Source organism: Channa argus, chromosome 9 (genome assembly GCF_033026475.1).
Source record: "Channa argus isolate prfri chromosome 9, Channa argus male v1.0, whole genome shotgun sequence".
Taxonomy (NCBI): domain Eukaryota; kingdom Metazoa; phylum Chordata; class Actinopteri; order Anabantiformes; family Channidae; genus Channa; species Channa argus.
Genome location: NC_090205.1, coordinates 14,933,877 through 14,949,330, shown reverse-complemented (window position 1 = coordinate 14,949,330; position 15,454 = coordinate 14,933,877). Strand labels below are relative to the sequence as shown.

Below are 15,454 nucleotides of genomic sequence, written 5' to 3'. Positions count from 1 at the left end.
TCGGTGTATATAGGAATCCAATTCATACAACCAGGAGCTGTTACCTGTCTGGCCTCCATAGGGATGTTTAAAGTCATGAGACAGAACTTCTACAGCAGAATATTTGTTTGACATTCCGGTGACATTAACTTGTAGTTAATTGAGGGTCCACACCTACTGTTGGCCTCAGCGACTTCTGTCTTCATCTTAGCAGTACTACATGGGGGAAGGTCACAGGGTCAAACATACCTCTCACCCCGCTCCCTTGGCTGTAGTGACATCTACTGGACTACTACCCCAGAGTGTAAGCCCTGTTGGGGTAGAATGCCGTTCCTGGCTGGATGACAATACCTTTAAAAATAAACCAAAAGATTTCAAGTGCAAGGAAATATTCAAACTTGTCTTATGTTTAGTTGCTTTAGGTTGAAATATTGAGCTGCCCCAGACAGCAGACAAATGTCATTACAAAATTAACATAAAGCAAAAGATTGAAAAATAACAAAGAGCTTTATATTGTTATATTGACATATTTACACAGAAGATTTGATTGAGAATAAACTTTCAGTGTTTACTACAGTGTATATGAAGATGCTATGTGATGAGGCTTAAGTATAATATCCTGAACTTGACCGTATGTTAATGGTTGGGAAACTGATAACATAATTTTCATTGCATCATAAAAAAGGGCAGTCACATATGACACCAGTACATTCACCGTTCAGTGTGTACAGTCGGGTGCAAAATGAAAGAACGTCTGATGAAAGAACGTTTGCATCGCCTTATTTTAAATATTTTTTCATCAGCATAATACTTAAGATGGTACAAAAGTTCTTTCATCAGAAAATAATTTGTAAGTTAATGAATTATATGCAAACTTTTGCACCAATGCAATTTTCATTTTACGATAACTTTTTAATACACTTGGATCATTTTGATACTTCTGATTGTGAAGGAACATTTGTACGAGCTGAATGTGTCCTGTTGCTATGTTAGGTTTAGGGTTAAATTGTTTTATCCCCTTACACTGAAATAGCACTTAACGGGATGCAAATTTACCCTAAACCTAACATAATTTATGTTGATGAAAAAAAAAAAGGTTTTTGACATTTCAGGTTAAGTTAACATAGAAATGCTCCAATTAATGGAAAGAATGGACACAAATATTTACTTAAATGGGTATAAAGCAGTTTCTTGTGAATCATACAAAACTTTTTTTTTTTACAAAAGGATTAACAGTGAGAACAGTGCCATTTAAAGAGTACCGTGTTCAGTAACACACTGAATTTCCAACTGTGTGACTGTACTGAAGGAGCAAGATACAAGAGCAAAGCAACACAAATAGGGGTTGTCCTTATTGTAAAAATACAAAAAAAGACAGTAAAATTCAACAAGTATAGGTAATATGGTGACAGCATAATTCACCTCAGCTTTTGGTCCATCAAACATTTCTTCACAGTACCCCACCATGGCCCAAAAAGCTACAATGGTGATTTACTTAACTCTTATCACACAGTCACAAATCATCCTGAGTTTGTAGTCAAATTTGGCAATTACCTTCAAAAATGGCTTTTTTTTTATTCATACAAGTTTTTCCTCAAAAAAAGGTTTTACAAAAACATAACCTATTTAAAGACATATAATGAAGCCATCTGAAATATTTAGGACTTTTAATATCACAAATGTAATTTGCATGTAAAGCCCAATATAAATAGCAGTTCAGTCAAGATATTTGATACTTGAGACATACTTGAGTCATTTGTATCATATCAACAGTATATGTTCAAGAGGATTTACAATACAAAATTTTGATTGTTTTTCATTTTAAGCTGCAAAATTTCATGGGTATGAACAAAGTATTTTTTTAATAGAGGAAGTAAGGCCTGCTGATTTGCAAGCAGGCTGAGTGCAAAGAAAAGTTAAAACAATAACGCAAAAACAAACAAAACAAAATAAAACCACACGTCATTATAATCATCATTTCAGCCGGAAAAAATGATCTCTGTTGTAAGATTCACTATTTGCTTAAAAGGATTGTGGAACAAACATTGCTTACCAATGACGTCATCAGAATGAACTAACAAAAGATGAGGACAAAATTGCCAATACCAATAACTTTTCATGAAAAACACATTATTAACAAAGAAGTAAATTTAAAACAAAATGGCATCCTACATTTCCAACTACACAGTATCGTACAAAATAAGGCATTTCCTTGTGTGTTTACTGCAATGTCTTTGTCCAACTTTATCTTTTTTTAGTCTCCACCACTGGTAAAAGCGGTGTAAAGACCATTTCTGTTAAAATATATATGTATATATAGATATATATATATATATCTATATATATATAATTAAAATTTTAGCTTTTCCTTTGAAACTTGAATAAAAAGGAAGGTAGGAGTATACATTATGAGAGGTTGTAAAAGTTCGTAAGTGGAGCGAAATCACTCCATGACTTCACTGGGTGCTACTGTGGTGACAAACTGCAGAGGGATCTCTGCATTGGCCAGGATGTCCTGGGCGTTGCTGGAGCCCTGTTGGATGTTGGTGAGAATAAGGGTGGTCCCACCTGCCGTGGTGATGATACTGTCTGAAGACCCTGCCGATTCCATCGAGGCCACCACAGCGCTGCCAGAGTTCACCCCTTTTTTGTTTTGATGAGTTTTAATGTGCTTCGCCAGGTGGTCACTTCGCATGAATCGCTTGGAACATTCTGGGCAGACAAACTTTTTCTCTCCTGCCAGAAAGAAAATATAGTATAGTAAATGATAAAGAGTCTGACCATGAATATATTTGGAAAAGATCAAACATGCCATCAGTCTGGGCAATATTTATCACTGTGAGGCGGTAAGTTAGACAGAGTGGCACAAGCTCACTTTGCTTGTTCCACGAATGAAAAATGAAAGAAGAGAAGCAGCAACATAAAATAATAAGAGCAGAGCTGTCAGAAAAATCTGTATTCTTTTAATAGATTTTTGTGTGCTGTCCGTGAATATTGTATGACCTACATTAATACAGCCAAAATTAAATCACTTCCATCAGTTGTTGATGGTCAACCTCACTCATAAAAATGACAAACTGATGAGACATTGATACTACATGAGTGATTACAATTATCACCAATTAAAAACCTACAATTATTTAATATCCACTTGAAAAATAAGCTGTGAGTGGTAACTGTTCATATCTTGCTGCTGACAGCCTAATGAAATGCTACTTTACCACAGAGTGTCAGAGGTCTCCCTGAGCCAATGAGATGGTAGGATAACACGACAGCAAGACCAACTTGTCATATCGCTTCAAAGGTCTCTCCTGGCATTACGTGTCATCATTATTGTTTACTATTAAACAACTAGATTTCTCATAGGCTACTTGAAGCAGACATGGGTGACAAACAACTGAGTATATTCTATGAAGTTAAAACCAAGACAGACAAAAGAATATGAGAAGAAGATGACTTTGTCCAGAGTATGAGAACCAAACCTCACTACAGGCATCTGCTCTCTGTTTATGTTCTATGAACAAACAGACCCAGCAAATTAGACTGGAAAATAACGATCAAGTCTATGAAGTCTGGATATTTTTCACTTTAATCCTAACCTGACATTTAGCATGTAAATCCAAAGGTGGACAAACGCTGTTATTTCTTACATGACTCACACTTTGCAGAGCTCAAATTAACACATTTTACAGATTTGACTGATGTTTTACTGATATGTGAACACAGAGAGAGCAAAGAAAGGGCACCTGTGTGTGTTCTCCTGTGTCTCTGCAGCTCGTCGCTGCGTGTGAACCTCTTCCCACATAACATCCAGCTGCAAACAAAAGGTCGCTCTCCTGAATGCCAGCGCAGGTGTGCTCGCAGGTGCGATGTCTTTCCATATACTTTCCCACAGCCCGCAATGTGGCAGATGTGCTGTTTCTTTTTCCCCATACTAGACCCTCTGAGAAACATATGTATGACAGTTGATATGTTGTATTTGCCATGCAGAGGGGAGACCCAATTACTACAATGTTCAGAGTGTGAAGATTCAGACAGAAAACAACAACTCAAGCCTACTCACCTACCACCTGACTCCTTACAGTTAGGGCAAGTACATGCCACTCTGCGCAGCCTTTTGCCCTCCTGGCCCATCTGATCCTCCTCTTCCACCAGCCTGACACGAAGGTGGGACAGATCACTTGTGTTCAGGGTGGAGTCGGTGCCTAGCTGCCAGTCTCCAGAGTCTGGTTCTTCCTTTATCTGAATGTCTGAAATTAATATGCACGGTAACATCAACACAAGCTCTGGCAATAACATGCCAAAAATCCTGAACAATGAGAGGTGTATTTAATTACATGTGACTGACAGCACTGCAGCACATTTCACTCTCTATTAAGTGAAGTGATAAAAAAATTTGTTCATTGACAGAACACAGCATTTTTTTTGCTCATATGAGTCATAGATGGACTTTCCTTCAGTTGAAAACTTCATCACAATGTTTGGATTGGTTTGCTAAAAGGAGAAATCAGCAAAAATTGGTTTTAAACGTGCACACAATGCATTTTGACACAGCAAATGTAAACAATGTTAACAATGAAATCTGTAAATAGTTTCAAAGTAAAACACAACAAGCCATTGCTGTTAACATTCTGTAAAATGTGAGGGTTTTGTTGATTCTCCATTTCATATGAATATAAATTCAGAAACATTTTTTAGACAGCTGCGAGTAATCACCGAGTTGCATTTGTCATTACTTTAAAGGCTAAATTATAGACATTGTGACATGTCATAGTAGAAAATGTTTAATAAATAACATTCATAATGGCTCTGCTCTATTCAAGTGTATCAGTAAACCAGTGTGACAGTGAGCCAGAATGCCAATGGAATTCAGCCATCATTAATTTCATTATTTACACCTGTGCTTTTCCTGCTGTGACATTAAAAAATGTCTTTGTGAAAAAAGGACTCATTTACTGATTTGCTGGGAAAAAAGTTTGATTAACTAACAATGAAAGTAACAATTGGTTTACATCCCTACAGCAGCTAAGTGCATTAAAAACTGTGTATAATAATTTTACTTTGAACTATCTTTTTTCAAGCACCATAAATGACATAAATGTCATATACTGATATAGTTAATTTCATAATATGAGACATGTATGTACTTATTCATACTTACTTAGTTATCTTTCTGCTAGGTACAAATTTAAAGGGGTGTCCTGATGGTCCAATAGTACCCTTGTGTGTTTGTAGTCGTAAAACTTCTCCAAAGCTGCACCTGATACCACGTTAATCTTCCCAGATAGGTGGAAAAATGTCTTAGTTTAGAGCTGTTTAGAGCTGTTTTAAGATAACTGAGTACAAGTTTAAAGTACAAATCTTTCGTTTGGCTTACTGTGGTGCACATCTCCTCCTGTTCTCAATTACTTTGTTCTGTATCGCCTTCAATCTCCTCCATCTGTGTTTGTGTTGCTACACTGCTGCATCTGCACCATGTAGAACACAAAGCTGCCTCATGCTGCTAAAAAGAGTTACTTGCAACAGAATGATATAAATGATAGAACATTATACGAAACAATTTGTTTTTCCATTGTCACACAATATCATTATATCACTCACCACTATAATATGTTACAGTCAAAGTATTTCTTAGATGTTGCTATCACGGTTGATGAGTATAAAGGGGAAAACCTGTTAGAAATTACATAATAGCACCAAAACAGTGGCTTTTAAGCATGTGGCCACTTTACAATTCTCTCTATTTCTGCATCAATGTGGTAAAAACATAATCAGATCTTCATGCTAGTCCTAAAACTGGAAAAAGAAAATCCATTTAAAACAAATAAGACTAAATTAAATTTGTTCATTTACTAAGCAACATTATCTAGGGGCGGCTGTAGATCAGTTGGTAAGGCAGTTGTCCACTGACCACACGGTCAGTAGTTCGATCCCCGGTCCTGGCTATATGTTGAAGTGTCTCTGGGCACGACACTGAACCCCTAACAGCCCATTCCCATCCCCAGCTGTGCAGTGCCGGTCCAAGCACGGTAGAAATTGGGGAGGATTGGTTCAGGAAGGGCATCCGACGTAAAAACTGTGCCAAATCAAGATGCGGACAATGATCCGCTGTGGCGACCCTGAACTCACGGGATAAGCCGATAGGACAAAAAATAAAACCATAAACTAAGCAACATTATCTACTATAAATATTTCTGCCAAGAGTATGTGAACCGCTACAATTATTAATTCATTTTAAAGGTCAATTGGATTCAGGTGTTTCAATTACTGGGATGAGAATCAGGGGCCACTCTTGGAAGCCCTGCATTATTTAAAGAAGAGAAAGCTGGGTCTTTGCTATCAAAGCCTGATCTTGACAACACGGGTTCGTAGAAGTGTGTTATGACATGGGTGCCAAAGAAACTTTCTGAAGACTGCAGTAATGCTTACCAGGCAAGAAAGGGTTCAAACAAGTCCACTGGCAGGCAGATTGTGTACAAATGGAGAACATTTAACAATGTTGTTACTCTCCATAGGAGTGTTTGACCAAGAAAGATCAAGTGCAAGCTCAAGATGCGCAAGAGTCCAAGAGATCAGAACTAGGATAATGCTAGGATAATGTCTTGGAAACCAAAGGCCTGCTTTGGCTCAATGTTTCAAGAAAAAAGCCACTACTCTCTTCAAAGAACAGTGCTGCCTGTCTACAGTTTTATCACAGGTGTCTGGACAAACCAGATCAATATTGGAAGTATCCTATGTCAATAAATGCACCAAGAATTCTGTCTTTACTGCTCCCCTGGACTGGAATGACTTGCCCTCATTAACAGAGCTATGAATTTTGATGTGTAGAATTGAATACTACGGTAAGATAAAAGGTATCCATCTGTGAACTGAAGCTCCACAGCAGACAACAAGACTAATCACACTAGTTGTTTTTTCACAGAATGGTTACAGCAGAAAAATAGGTGATGTTTTGGAATGGCTGTGTCAGTGCAGACCTTATAATACTAGAGAAAAGCTGTCAAAGGACAAGAAGCAGGTATAGTTGCTTAATAAATAAGGGCAACTAACATGCCTGGGTTAAAGCTGTTCTGTAAGGTGAAATGGTCTAAAATCCCTTCAAATTAATGTCCAAGGCAAATAATAATACTGAAGAATCTCATACTTTTGTCTCACATAAATATTAAGGTTAGATCTTTTTTCTTTCCATAAGGAATTATGTGCATTGCTTTTCGCTGTTAAATTAGGTTCCCTTTATGTAGTTTGTGATACATTTATAAACACACTTTTCAAACTTATAAACACCACTGTATGTGCTAACAGGAATAAAAGAATTAGAATGTCCTACACCAAGATGTGTGGACACAGCTAAAAGTGGAATCAAGGCATATACAGCCAAACAGTCATGAAAGGAGAATAATCGCCTTTGTGGTAACTTTGCCTGAGCGAGGTCTTTAAAAACAGTTGTTTCTTGTTTATACTCCCTCTCTGACAAAAAAAGAAATACTGTACCTCCAGGGACATCTGTGCCTCCCTCCTGCTGGGCCACTGAGTTGACTGTAACTGTCTGCAGGTTGGGAATCTGTCCTGTGCTGATGCTGACTTGACTGGAACCCAGTGACAGGGTCTGGACTGGAGCCAGGGTTATCTGCTGAGGTGGTGTGGTGGGCAACTGGAGGTTCTGCAGGTTCTGCACTCCCTGAACCTGGAATGTCTGCCACTGTATCTGGCCTGACGGTGTAACGGTCTGTGCTTGGATGATGAAGGTTCCAGGATTGATCAGCTGGACATTTTGCAGGCTTGGTCCGCCTGTGGCAACCGACTGCACCACCTGAGCATTGGTGGTCTGAACAGGCATCTGCTGCAGCTGGATGATGGGCTGAGCTGTGGACCCTTGGATGCTCTGGTCCTGATTTTGTTGGATGAAGCCTTCTTGGAGACCAGAACTGGAATCAGCTTGCTCTGCAGGCACTGATGACAAGGAATTATCTTGTGTCAGCAGACCTGCTTCATTTGCTGGAACATGTAGCTGAGAGGAAGACGTTGGCACAAAAATCTCAGGATTTGTATTTGAGTCATTTACTGAAATGGTTTGTGAGAGGTGGTCATCTACCTTCACCTGACCCTCTGAGCCATCAACAGGCTGACTTGCCATAATTAGCTGGCCATCAGCAGTGACTCCTGTTGCTATAGTCTGAGCACCAGACAGGCCCAGGGAGTCCAAGTCCACACTGTTAATAGGAACAAAAGTAATGTTCCCAGGTAAACCCACAGGCACATTAGTGACAACCTGACCCTGGTTGTTGAAGGTGGAGCTGCCAATAGAAACCCCCTGGATTTGCTGGATATTTCCAGTCTGTGATATGAGGTTCTGGTTGTTGTTAAGAATGTTGGCAGCTGATGCCACACTGAGGCTCTGGCTACCATCAGGCAAGATCTGAATCTGCCCTGAGGCATCCTGAGTCAGAGTTGTTCCATCCACACCAGAAGTGGAGAAGCTTAACTGTCCATCTGCTGTCTGAATATGAGGAATTACTTGGTACTGAATGTTAGGCACTGAATTGGCATTAGAGCTGTCCGTTCCCGACGTCACAAAGATTGGCTGAGTCTGTAAGTTCTGAAGAGGAAGAACGTACTGTCCATTTGATGTTAAAATTCCTTGACTTTGAATCTGTATCAGTCCAGATTCATCCTTTGCTGCTGTTGTGGGGGTCAACAACTCCCATTTATCGGTCCCAGTGAGTTGCGTAGATGGATGTGTTGTCTGAGATGACATAAAAAGAAGAAAAATTATAATAATAACAACAAGTAAATAAATCAAGCACTTGTTAATGACTTTGATTAGGCAATGCAAAACACTTCTTCAAATGTAAAGTCATAGTCAGTTAGTACGTGACCCAATATTATGAAAAAAACTGTTCACATGATCAGCATTCTGAATCAGTATGATTAAGAATGAGCAAAATCCTTAGGATTGCTAAAAATCAACAGGGGCAAGACATTCTCTTCTACAACATTTTTCACAGTTATGGTTTGGTTCCTCTCTTACAGAATAATGGAAAAAACATACATTGAAGGCTTTTAGTCTTTTAATACACTTAAGGTTGACTGTGATGTAGCTGCCATCCCATAGACAAACAAAAGTATTTTTTCAGCCTACGGCAGCTCATGGCACTCGTGACCGTTCCTAAAGGTTTTATTTATCTTTTCGGGTAGTCAATACTAATTTCAGACAGTTTGTTGCCTTTTATTTCATCAACATCACATAATGAATGCATCTGGACAAACAACTGAGTTTGTGTTAAATGTTTCAAACAAGTGTGTCAACAACAACCTCAGTTTTTCCTATTCATTTAACTTTGCCATCCTGTCAAGACAAACAAATTAATAAACTAATTAAACAGCAGAACATTTTATATTGATCAAACAACAGTGTGACATACATTGACTTATCGTAAACTGTCAGAGCTTCATTTTCCCTGATGCAATTGGGTTTGATGTTTTTTTGTTTTTTTTTGTCAAAGCACATAACAGATTAGGCTTCATGAGTTAGAATATAATTACTAGCAGCATAAAGTCTATTTACATTTCTTTCCTAATGAAAAATGTATCTGTGTTCATGCTGCCAGTATATAGGGGTCACTGGGTTTAGCCCCTGTACATGGCGTCTATTACGGACTATAATGTGACCTAAGGTGTGTGGCAGCCGGTCTGTTTCAGAAGTCCAGTGGAAGCAGTGACACATCCTCCCATTTAGAATCCTAAATGCAGTGGCTTTAAGTGCAAGCTTAGCTACACTCCCACCACTGATATTGCTCAGCTGTGACTGAAGTCTTCACTTCTGCTGCAGCTTTAGCTGTATTTGATCTAGCAGAGGTGCTGACTTACCACATTAGTGACAGCACCTCTGTCCAACTGTGACGACAGTGACCCAACCTTAGTGCAGGTGGTTGCTAGCAGGTTGAGAAGTGATGGCTCAGTGTCCTACCAGCAATAGGCAAGTTCAAAAGGAAGAAAGTGGGTGGCCGTTAGTCTGGACCACAGACATTGGACTCATTGGACGCTTAAGAGCAAAGCCTGAAGTTTGAGGTTAAGCGACTCTGTTGTTCCGTGTTGACCCCTTCAGGAAGCAGGTCTGGCTGCAGTTTGAGGTCTATCACATCAATACTAGAAAGGTAGGAGGGATTTACAGAGGGAGGTGTTACCTGCGTGGTTCAAATTATGGTAAATTACCCCCCTCCACGTTCCAAATGTGTGAACTTCAGTAAGTACCGCTCAGATGTTGAAAATGCAGCGACGATGAACAACGACCCTCATAACCCCGAAAAGTAAAGTCTTACCTGATTACCCCTGCCTTCCTCTTGCTGGAGAAAGTCGCGTTGACTGCCGTCCACGTCCAAGTCAGCCATCTCCTCTGGTTTCATTGGATGTTCTGGGGCTGAGTAGCAAAAAGCACATTAGCTTACAGAGAATTAGCAGTCGAAGCTAACGTTAGCTACATAACCCTGATATTGAAGCCAGGCCCAATATCTATAACGTTAGTACACCAACTTAAAATAAATCACTAGCAGCACTACCCTCTATAAAGAAACGCCAACATACTGATTTATAGTTTAAAGAGAGTCAACTATTGTTGTGTCCTATACAAGCTAACCTAGTTAGCTAAATGTTAGCTGCTAATGCTAACTTAGCCGGCGATGATTAGCGGTATCCCAGTTAGCTTGGGAGCTAATTTAGCCGGGGGATGCTTGAGATAGCTTGTTAGCTTACGTTGGTGAAGATTAAGATGGATGTTACATACCAGTCATTGCGTGACTTGTCGTTAAACGGAGAGTCTTGATAGTCACAAGCCACCGGACATGATCAGCATACTATATTGATTGTGTACGCGAAGAAATCGGTGATAAGTGTCAGAATTATTTGTATTTTGATTGACGGGCTGTAGGTAACACAAAGGGTGGGGCCTGCACTGTTGACTTGGAGAGAGTGCGTCACATACAGGAAATCCCGCCGATCTCCGTAAAGGCGATTGGGTGCTAGTTTTCATTACCGTGTTAGTATTCGTCAGTCGACGTGTCAATCATCCATTGTTGGCTTCTGTTCCTGTTTATTATGCATTTTCATTTACAGTATAGCCGTCGATGGTCGCGAGGGACGTAGCTACATTGATTATTTTCTTCTTTATTGTTGTTGCCACTGAATCAGACGTGTGATGTGAACAGATAACATGGGGCATTTGTGTAGTGAAAGCAGAGGCTATGTGGACACAATGTAGGTGTGCAGTCACATTATTTATCAAATACATGAGTTTCGTCCATGCGTGCTACCCGTTCTAACAAAAAAGAGGAGCTTGTGACTAACCTGTTCTGAGTCTGAATCACTAGTCCAGTAAGGTTTCCAGTGAGCTGTCACACAACGCCTTTTACCAGGAATTATCAGTAATTGTGTCCACAGGTCAACCTATCTTTGACATCGACAGAAATTCCCAGCCAATTGGATTACTAATTTGTATACCACAAATTGCAACGCATTCAATACATATATTTATTTTTATTTCACTTTGTTTAACAAGTAAATGCCTATTTAAGTTTGAAATGCACTTTTGTGTGGACTATTGATCAGGTAAATAAAATGCTTCAGAGTAATTCAAGTGTGTAGAAATAGCATGGTCTAGCATCTTGGAAAAATATTTTGTTAATGTGGGCATAAACACAACACCGGGTACTCTTTATTCAAAGCTGAGAAAATATTTTATGTAATGCATCAATGCAGCGTCTTCTTTCTTACCTTATACTGACTCTAATTATATCAATACCTCAAATCAAGCAACACTGTAGTTTTTAACACTAGTTTGGTGGCTCAGTGGAAACTTTATTATGATTAAAATTTATTATGACTCAGGCAAAGAAACTCAACAGATTACTTTAGTCATAGCCATATGAATCGAGCGGATTAGATCCGTGTGTTGCGATCTGAGTTTACAACACAGATTTACTCCATTTATGTAACTGTTAAATAAAAAGCTGACTCTTTAATGCATTTGAAATATTCCATGATGCCATGTATCCATACTATCTTTGTGTTTTTGTGAGCTAATAGTGGCGTTGTGCTACTCAGACAAAAACACACAATCAAGACACAATCTGAGTTTGCATTTGACTGGATTTCTTCCCCTCAATCTGATTGTGTGCATTACAACGTTGTGAAAGTGCATTGAAATGAGAGCCTGCATGCTATTGTACCTGCTCTGGGCCTGTGATGCTATCAGGACCTCACTTCTGAGTATTATTTGTGGTGTGTCAGTTCCTCACAGTGCACGACCGCAGTGAGGCTATTTCTCTCAACCTTCAATTCAAACTTGGCCCATTACAGCCAGACTACAAAAGCACTTTCCGTGCACTCAGGAGCTCACGGCAGTGAATGGTGGATATTTCCAATCACTCTGCTGTCAATCCAAGTGTCAGGTAAACACAGGCCAATGGAAACAGCTTTAGAAAAACCTTGCAGCTATGTCTGTCTTACTCTATGTGTCCTTGGAAACGTATCAACAATTTCTACAAAGACCTCCAAGTTAAAGAGAAAAAGTCAAATATCCTAAAAGCAACACAAATGCAACACAGTGGTGGATGCATTGGCAATACACAAGACATATAACTGCTAGGGTGTTTGTCTTCGGAGCTGTGAGTGTTGTCTCCAGCTTGAGCTCCAAACAATGGAAATAAGATTGTATTGACAAACCTTGTGTTCACCTCATGAGAGGAATCTGTAAAGTCTGCGTAGCCATTACCCAGTGGGAGTTTCAGTAGAGTTTCAGTGTGATAGATAGCACTGTAAATATGACCCCACCACATGTACACAGACTGTAACTTTCAGCTTTCTTTTACAGTACTATTGTTGTGGGAAAACATTATTATGATTGTATGCTTTATTAACAAATGAACATATGAATGATAACTGTAAGTAAAACCGTAACATGAAGCATCCCCTCAGCATCTCCTACAAGTAGACATTGTTTATGTGGCACAGTGCAGAAATATGAAGGAAAAGATGAGTGAGAAAAACTGAGTGAGTTCACAATGGCTCCAAGTACTTGAGATTAACATATTGACAGTTGTTTTCAGAATGGCCAGTCCGAGAGAAAGTGACCCCATGAAGAGAAACTGCCCTGTTGGAAGCCCCTTGTAGGACACTGTAAATTGGACTAGAGAAAGAAAATTGAAACTGGTGCAGCAAGGAGACATGTGGATGGAATATCAAATGTGTGTTATATACAACTCTGAAGCACCCAAGACAGGAAAATTGTGTTTCTTTCTCAGGTAGTGAAAATGAACTATTAGTCAACTAACATGAAAGTATTTGTAGCTGCAAACAAAGATGTATAATTTCAACATAAACCTAACATTAAGTACACAGAAGCATTCAGTATCAAGTTTACTGGTCAATTATATCATGGCGTATAAGGACTCTGACTCAGGTTGTCTGTAGTGTAGCTTTCCACACACAAACGCAGAGATAAAACTAAACAAAGTCAGTGACATTAAACAAAGATAATGAATTATTATGTAAAATATATAAACATTTTTCTATACCAGACAATGACCATACAGTGTCTATAGACAGACAAAACTGGGGTTGTGCTCTAATTTTTAGGATGCACTGCTGGACTAACATACATCTACATAATACATGTATGTACACGAATTTGCACAATCTGTGTGTTATAATCTCACATGTAGAGTATGAACAGTAAGATGAGACAAGTCACTATTACAAGATGCCTAAGTTGTTTTTCTGTATATTTTGCAAATAAAACTACTCAACCTTTTGGGCCAGGCAGTAGAGAAACTAAATTTGTCAGCTTCAAGTTATGATTAAAAACTCCTTTTGAGTCCTTTGTGCTGTTTATGGCGTTTTTTCCTTCAGCGTTATGCCGTCAGTATTTTATTGCTCTGACAGAGACAGTGATGAATCAAAGCATAAAAATGTGTCATGACAGTACAACCCAAACGAGAGGAAATTGTTCCATAAACCCCCATATGTGAACATGAAGTGTTATTTTAGTCAAATCCAGATTTAATATTGATTTCATGTCTGTTCTGTGTACAGTATATTGCACAAGTGTCAGACAGAGAAGTCACACAATGGCAATAATTACAGCATGGCAATACTTTCATTGTCATCAAAAATAGAGATCATTTCCCCTCTATAATAATATGATACAATATGTTTATAATAACCATTGAATTTCCCAACACCATCCCTTGTGCATAGTTACTGCTATGAAAAATGTCACAGTTATTTATATGTTTATTTGTTATAACTCATACATTCTTCTTTTCTTCAAAGTTCTTTGGTGTGCATGTGATTTACAACAGCAGGCCATGGTCTGTTTTGTTGGGTGTGTGTTTTAAACCGAGCTTTCCACTTTGTGCCCTTCTTGATTTGATGCCACTGTGGTTTGCCTCGGGGCAGAGTGGCACCGCTTGATTGATGGCGCTGACAGAGCATTTGTACCAACAGAGAATCTGCCACATTTCTAGACTCCTTTTATTTCTCAAAGAAGTAACAAGTTAGACTGTTTTTGCAGTAGACCTCAGTCAGATGTTAATATTTATGAAACCTTTTAAAGATAGTTGTTTTCATTATTAACAGTTGATTGAGTTTGCATGTATACTTTGAAATTTGTTCCATCATATCAGAACAGAAAGGACACCCAATGAGTTTATAATTCATTCATTCTTGCCCCTCTTTTGACAGCAAAATTATTGGTATCAAACCCCCGAAACAGCTTCAATGCACTGACAGAGCAAGAGACTTTGTTATGGTGTTTTGTTTTTATACATCTGCATGGTTCTAAATAGCTTTATTACTTGTCCTAGAAAGATTTATTGTCACTTTATGAAAAACAAAATACTCCATGACCACTGGGAACAACTCATCAGTAAGTGAGCCTCGAAACTACAGTAGATGAATAATCTTCTATGTGGGGTTTAGGTTGGCCAACACTACCACCACCCCGAGAAGAATTCAAAAACAGTTTTGTTTCGAGCCCCTAGTGTGCTCTCCAGAGGATTTGTATGGTTTCAGTTAGAAAACAGCTAGCTGAAGACAGGCTTTTGTTGTATACATATACTGTATATGAATGTTGGCAACTTTCTTGGTCTGCAGCAGGAACCTTCTGAGTGATTAAAATCAGTGGTTAATGCTACAGCTACCAAACGCAATGAGCTTACACATGTTGTCATTCCGCTTTTGTTCCATCAAACCACAATAAACACTATCCTATATTTTGCCACTGATCTCAAACCTTAAAAACTGTAATCTACCATATTTCCATTACAAACACTGTGCTTTGTAGTGGTAGCTCAGGATCGGCTCCATAAGACATTCTATCCAAAACTTGGATATGCAATACCATCTCTGTAAAATGACCATTTTTATTCAATCTTTTTGTTCCCATCAAAAGACCATTTTGTTCTCTGCAGTCTTAATGGTT

The 15,454-nt window shown here is 38.8% G+C and overlaps 1 protein-coding gene across 2 annotated transcripts; it reads right to left on the bottom strand.

Annotated features, from left to right (window-relative positions):
* Positions 1-429: 429 nt before the first annotated feature.
* Positions 430-10,951, bottom strand: sp3a (sp3a transcription factor). 2 transcript variants are annotated; one of them, XM_067517331.1, is made up of 7 exons: positions 10,760-10,951; positions 10,299-10,396; positions 9,847-9,942; positions 7,471-8,722; positions 4,043-4,229; positions 3,726-3,922; positions 430-2,715 (listed from the first exon to the last, which is right to left on the bottom strand). In XM_067517331.1, the coding sequence occupies exons 1-7, from the start codon at positions 10,764-10,766 to the stop codon at positions 2,423-2,425; spliced, it is 2,130 nt and encodes a 709-aa protein (XP_067373432.1). In that variant the 5' UTR covers positions 10,767-10,951; the 3' UTR covers positions 430-2,422. The 2 variants fall into 2 exon arrangements, with proteins under 2 accessions (XP_067373432.1, XP_067373431.1); XM_067517330.1 differs by lacking the exon at positions 9,847-9,942 and having other exon boundaries at positions 435-2,715; positions 10,760-10,949.
* Between the last annotated feature and the right edge of the window lie 4,503 nt (positions 10,952-15,454).

Excerpts from the sequence above, each read along its gene's own strand:
- sp3a (XM_067517331.1), bottom strand. Across the intron at positions 8,723-9,846 it reads GAGGTGCTGTCACTAATGTG|ACAACACATCCATCTACGCA; the intron begins GTAAGTCAGCAC and ends ATGTCATCTCAG. Across the intron at positions 2,716-3,725 it reads ACACAGGAGAACACACACAG|GAGAGAAAAAGTTTGTCTGC; the intron begins GTGCCCTTTCTT and ends TCTTTCTGGCAG.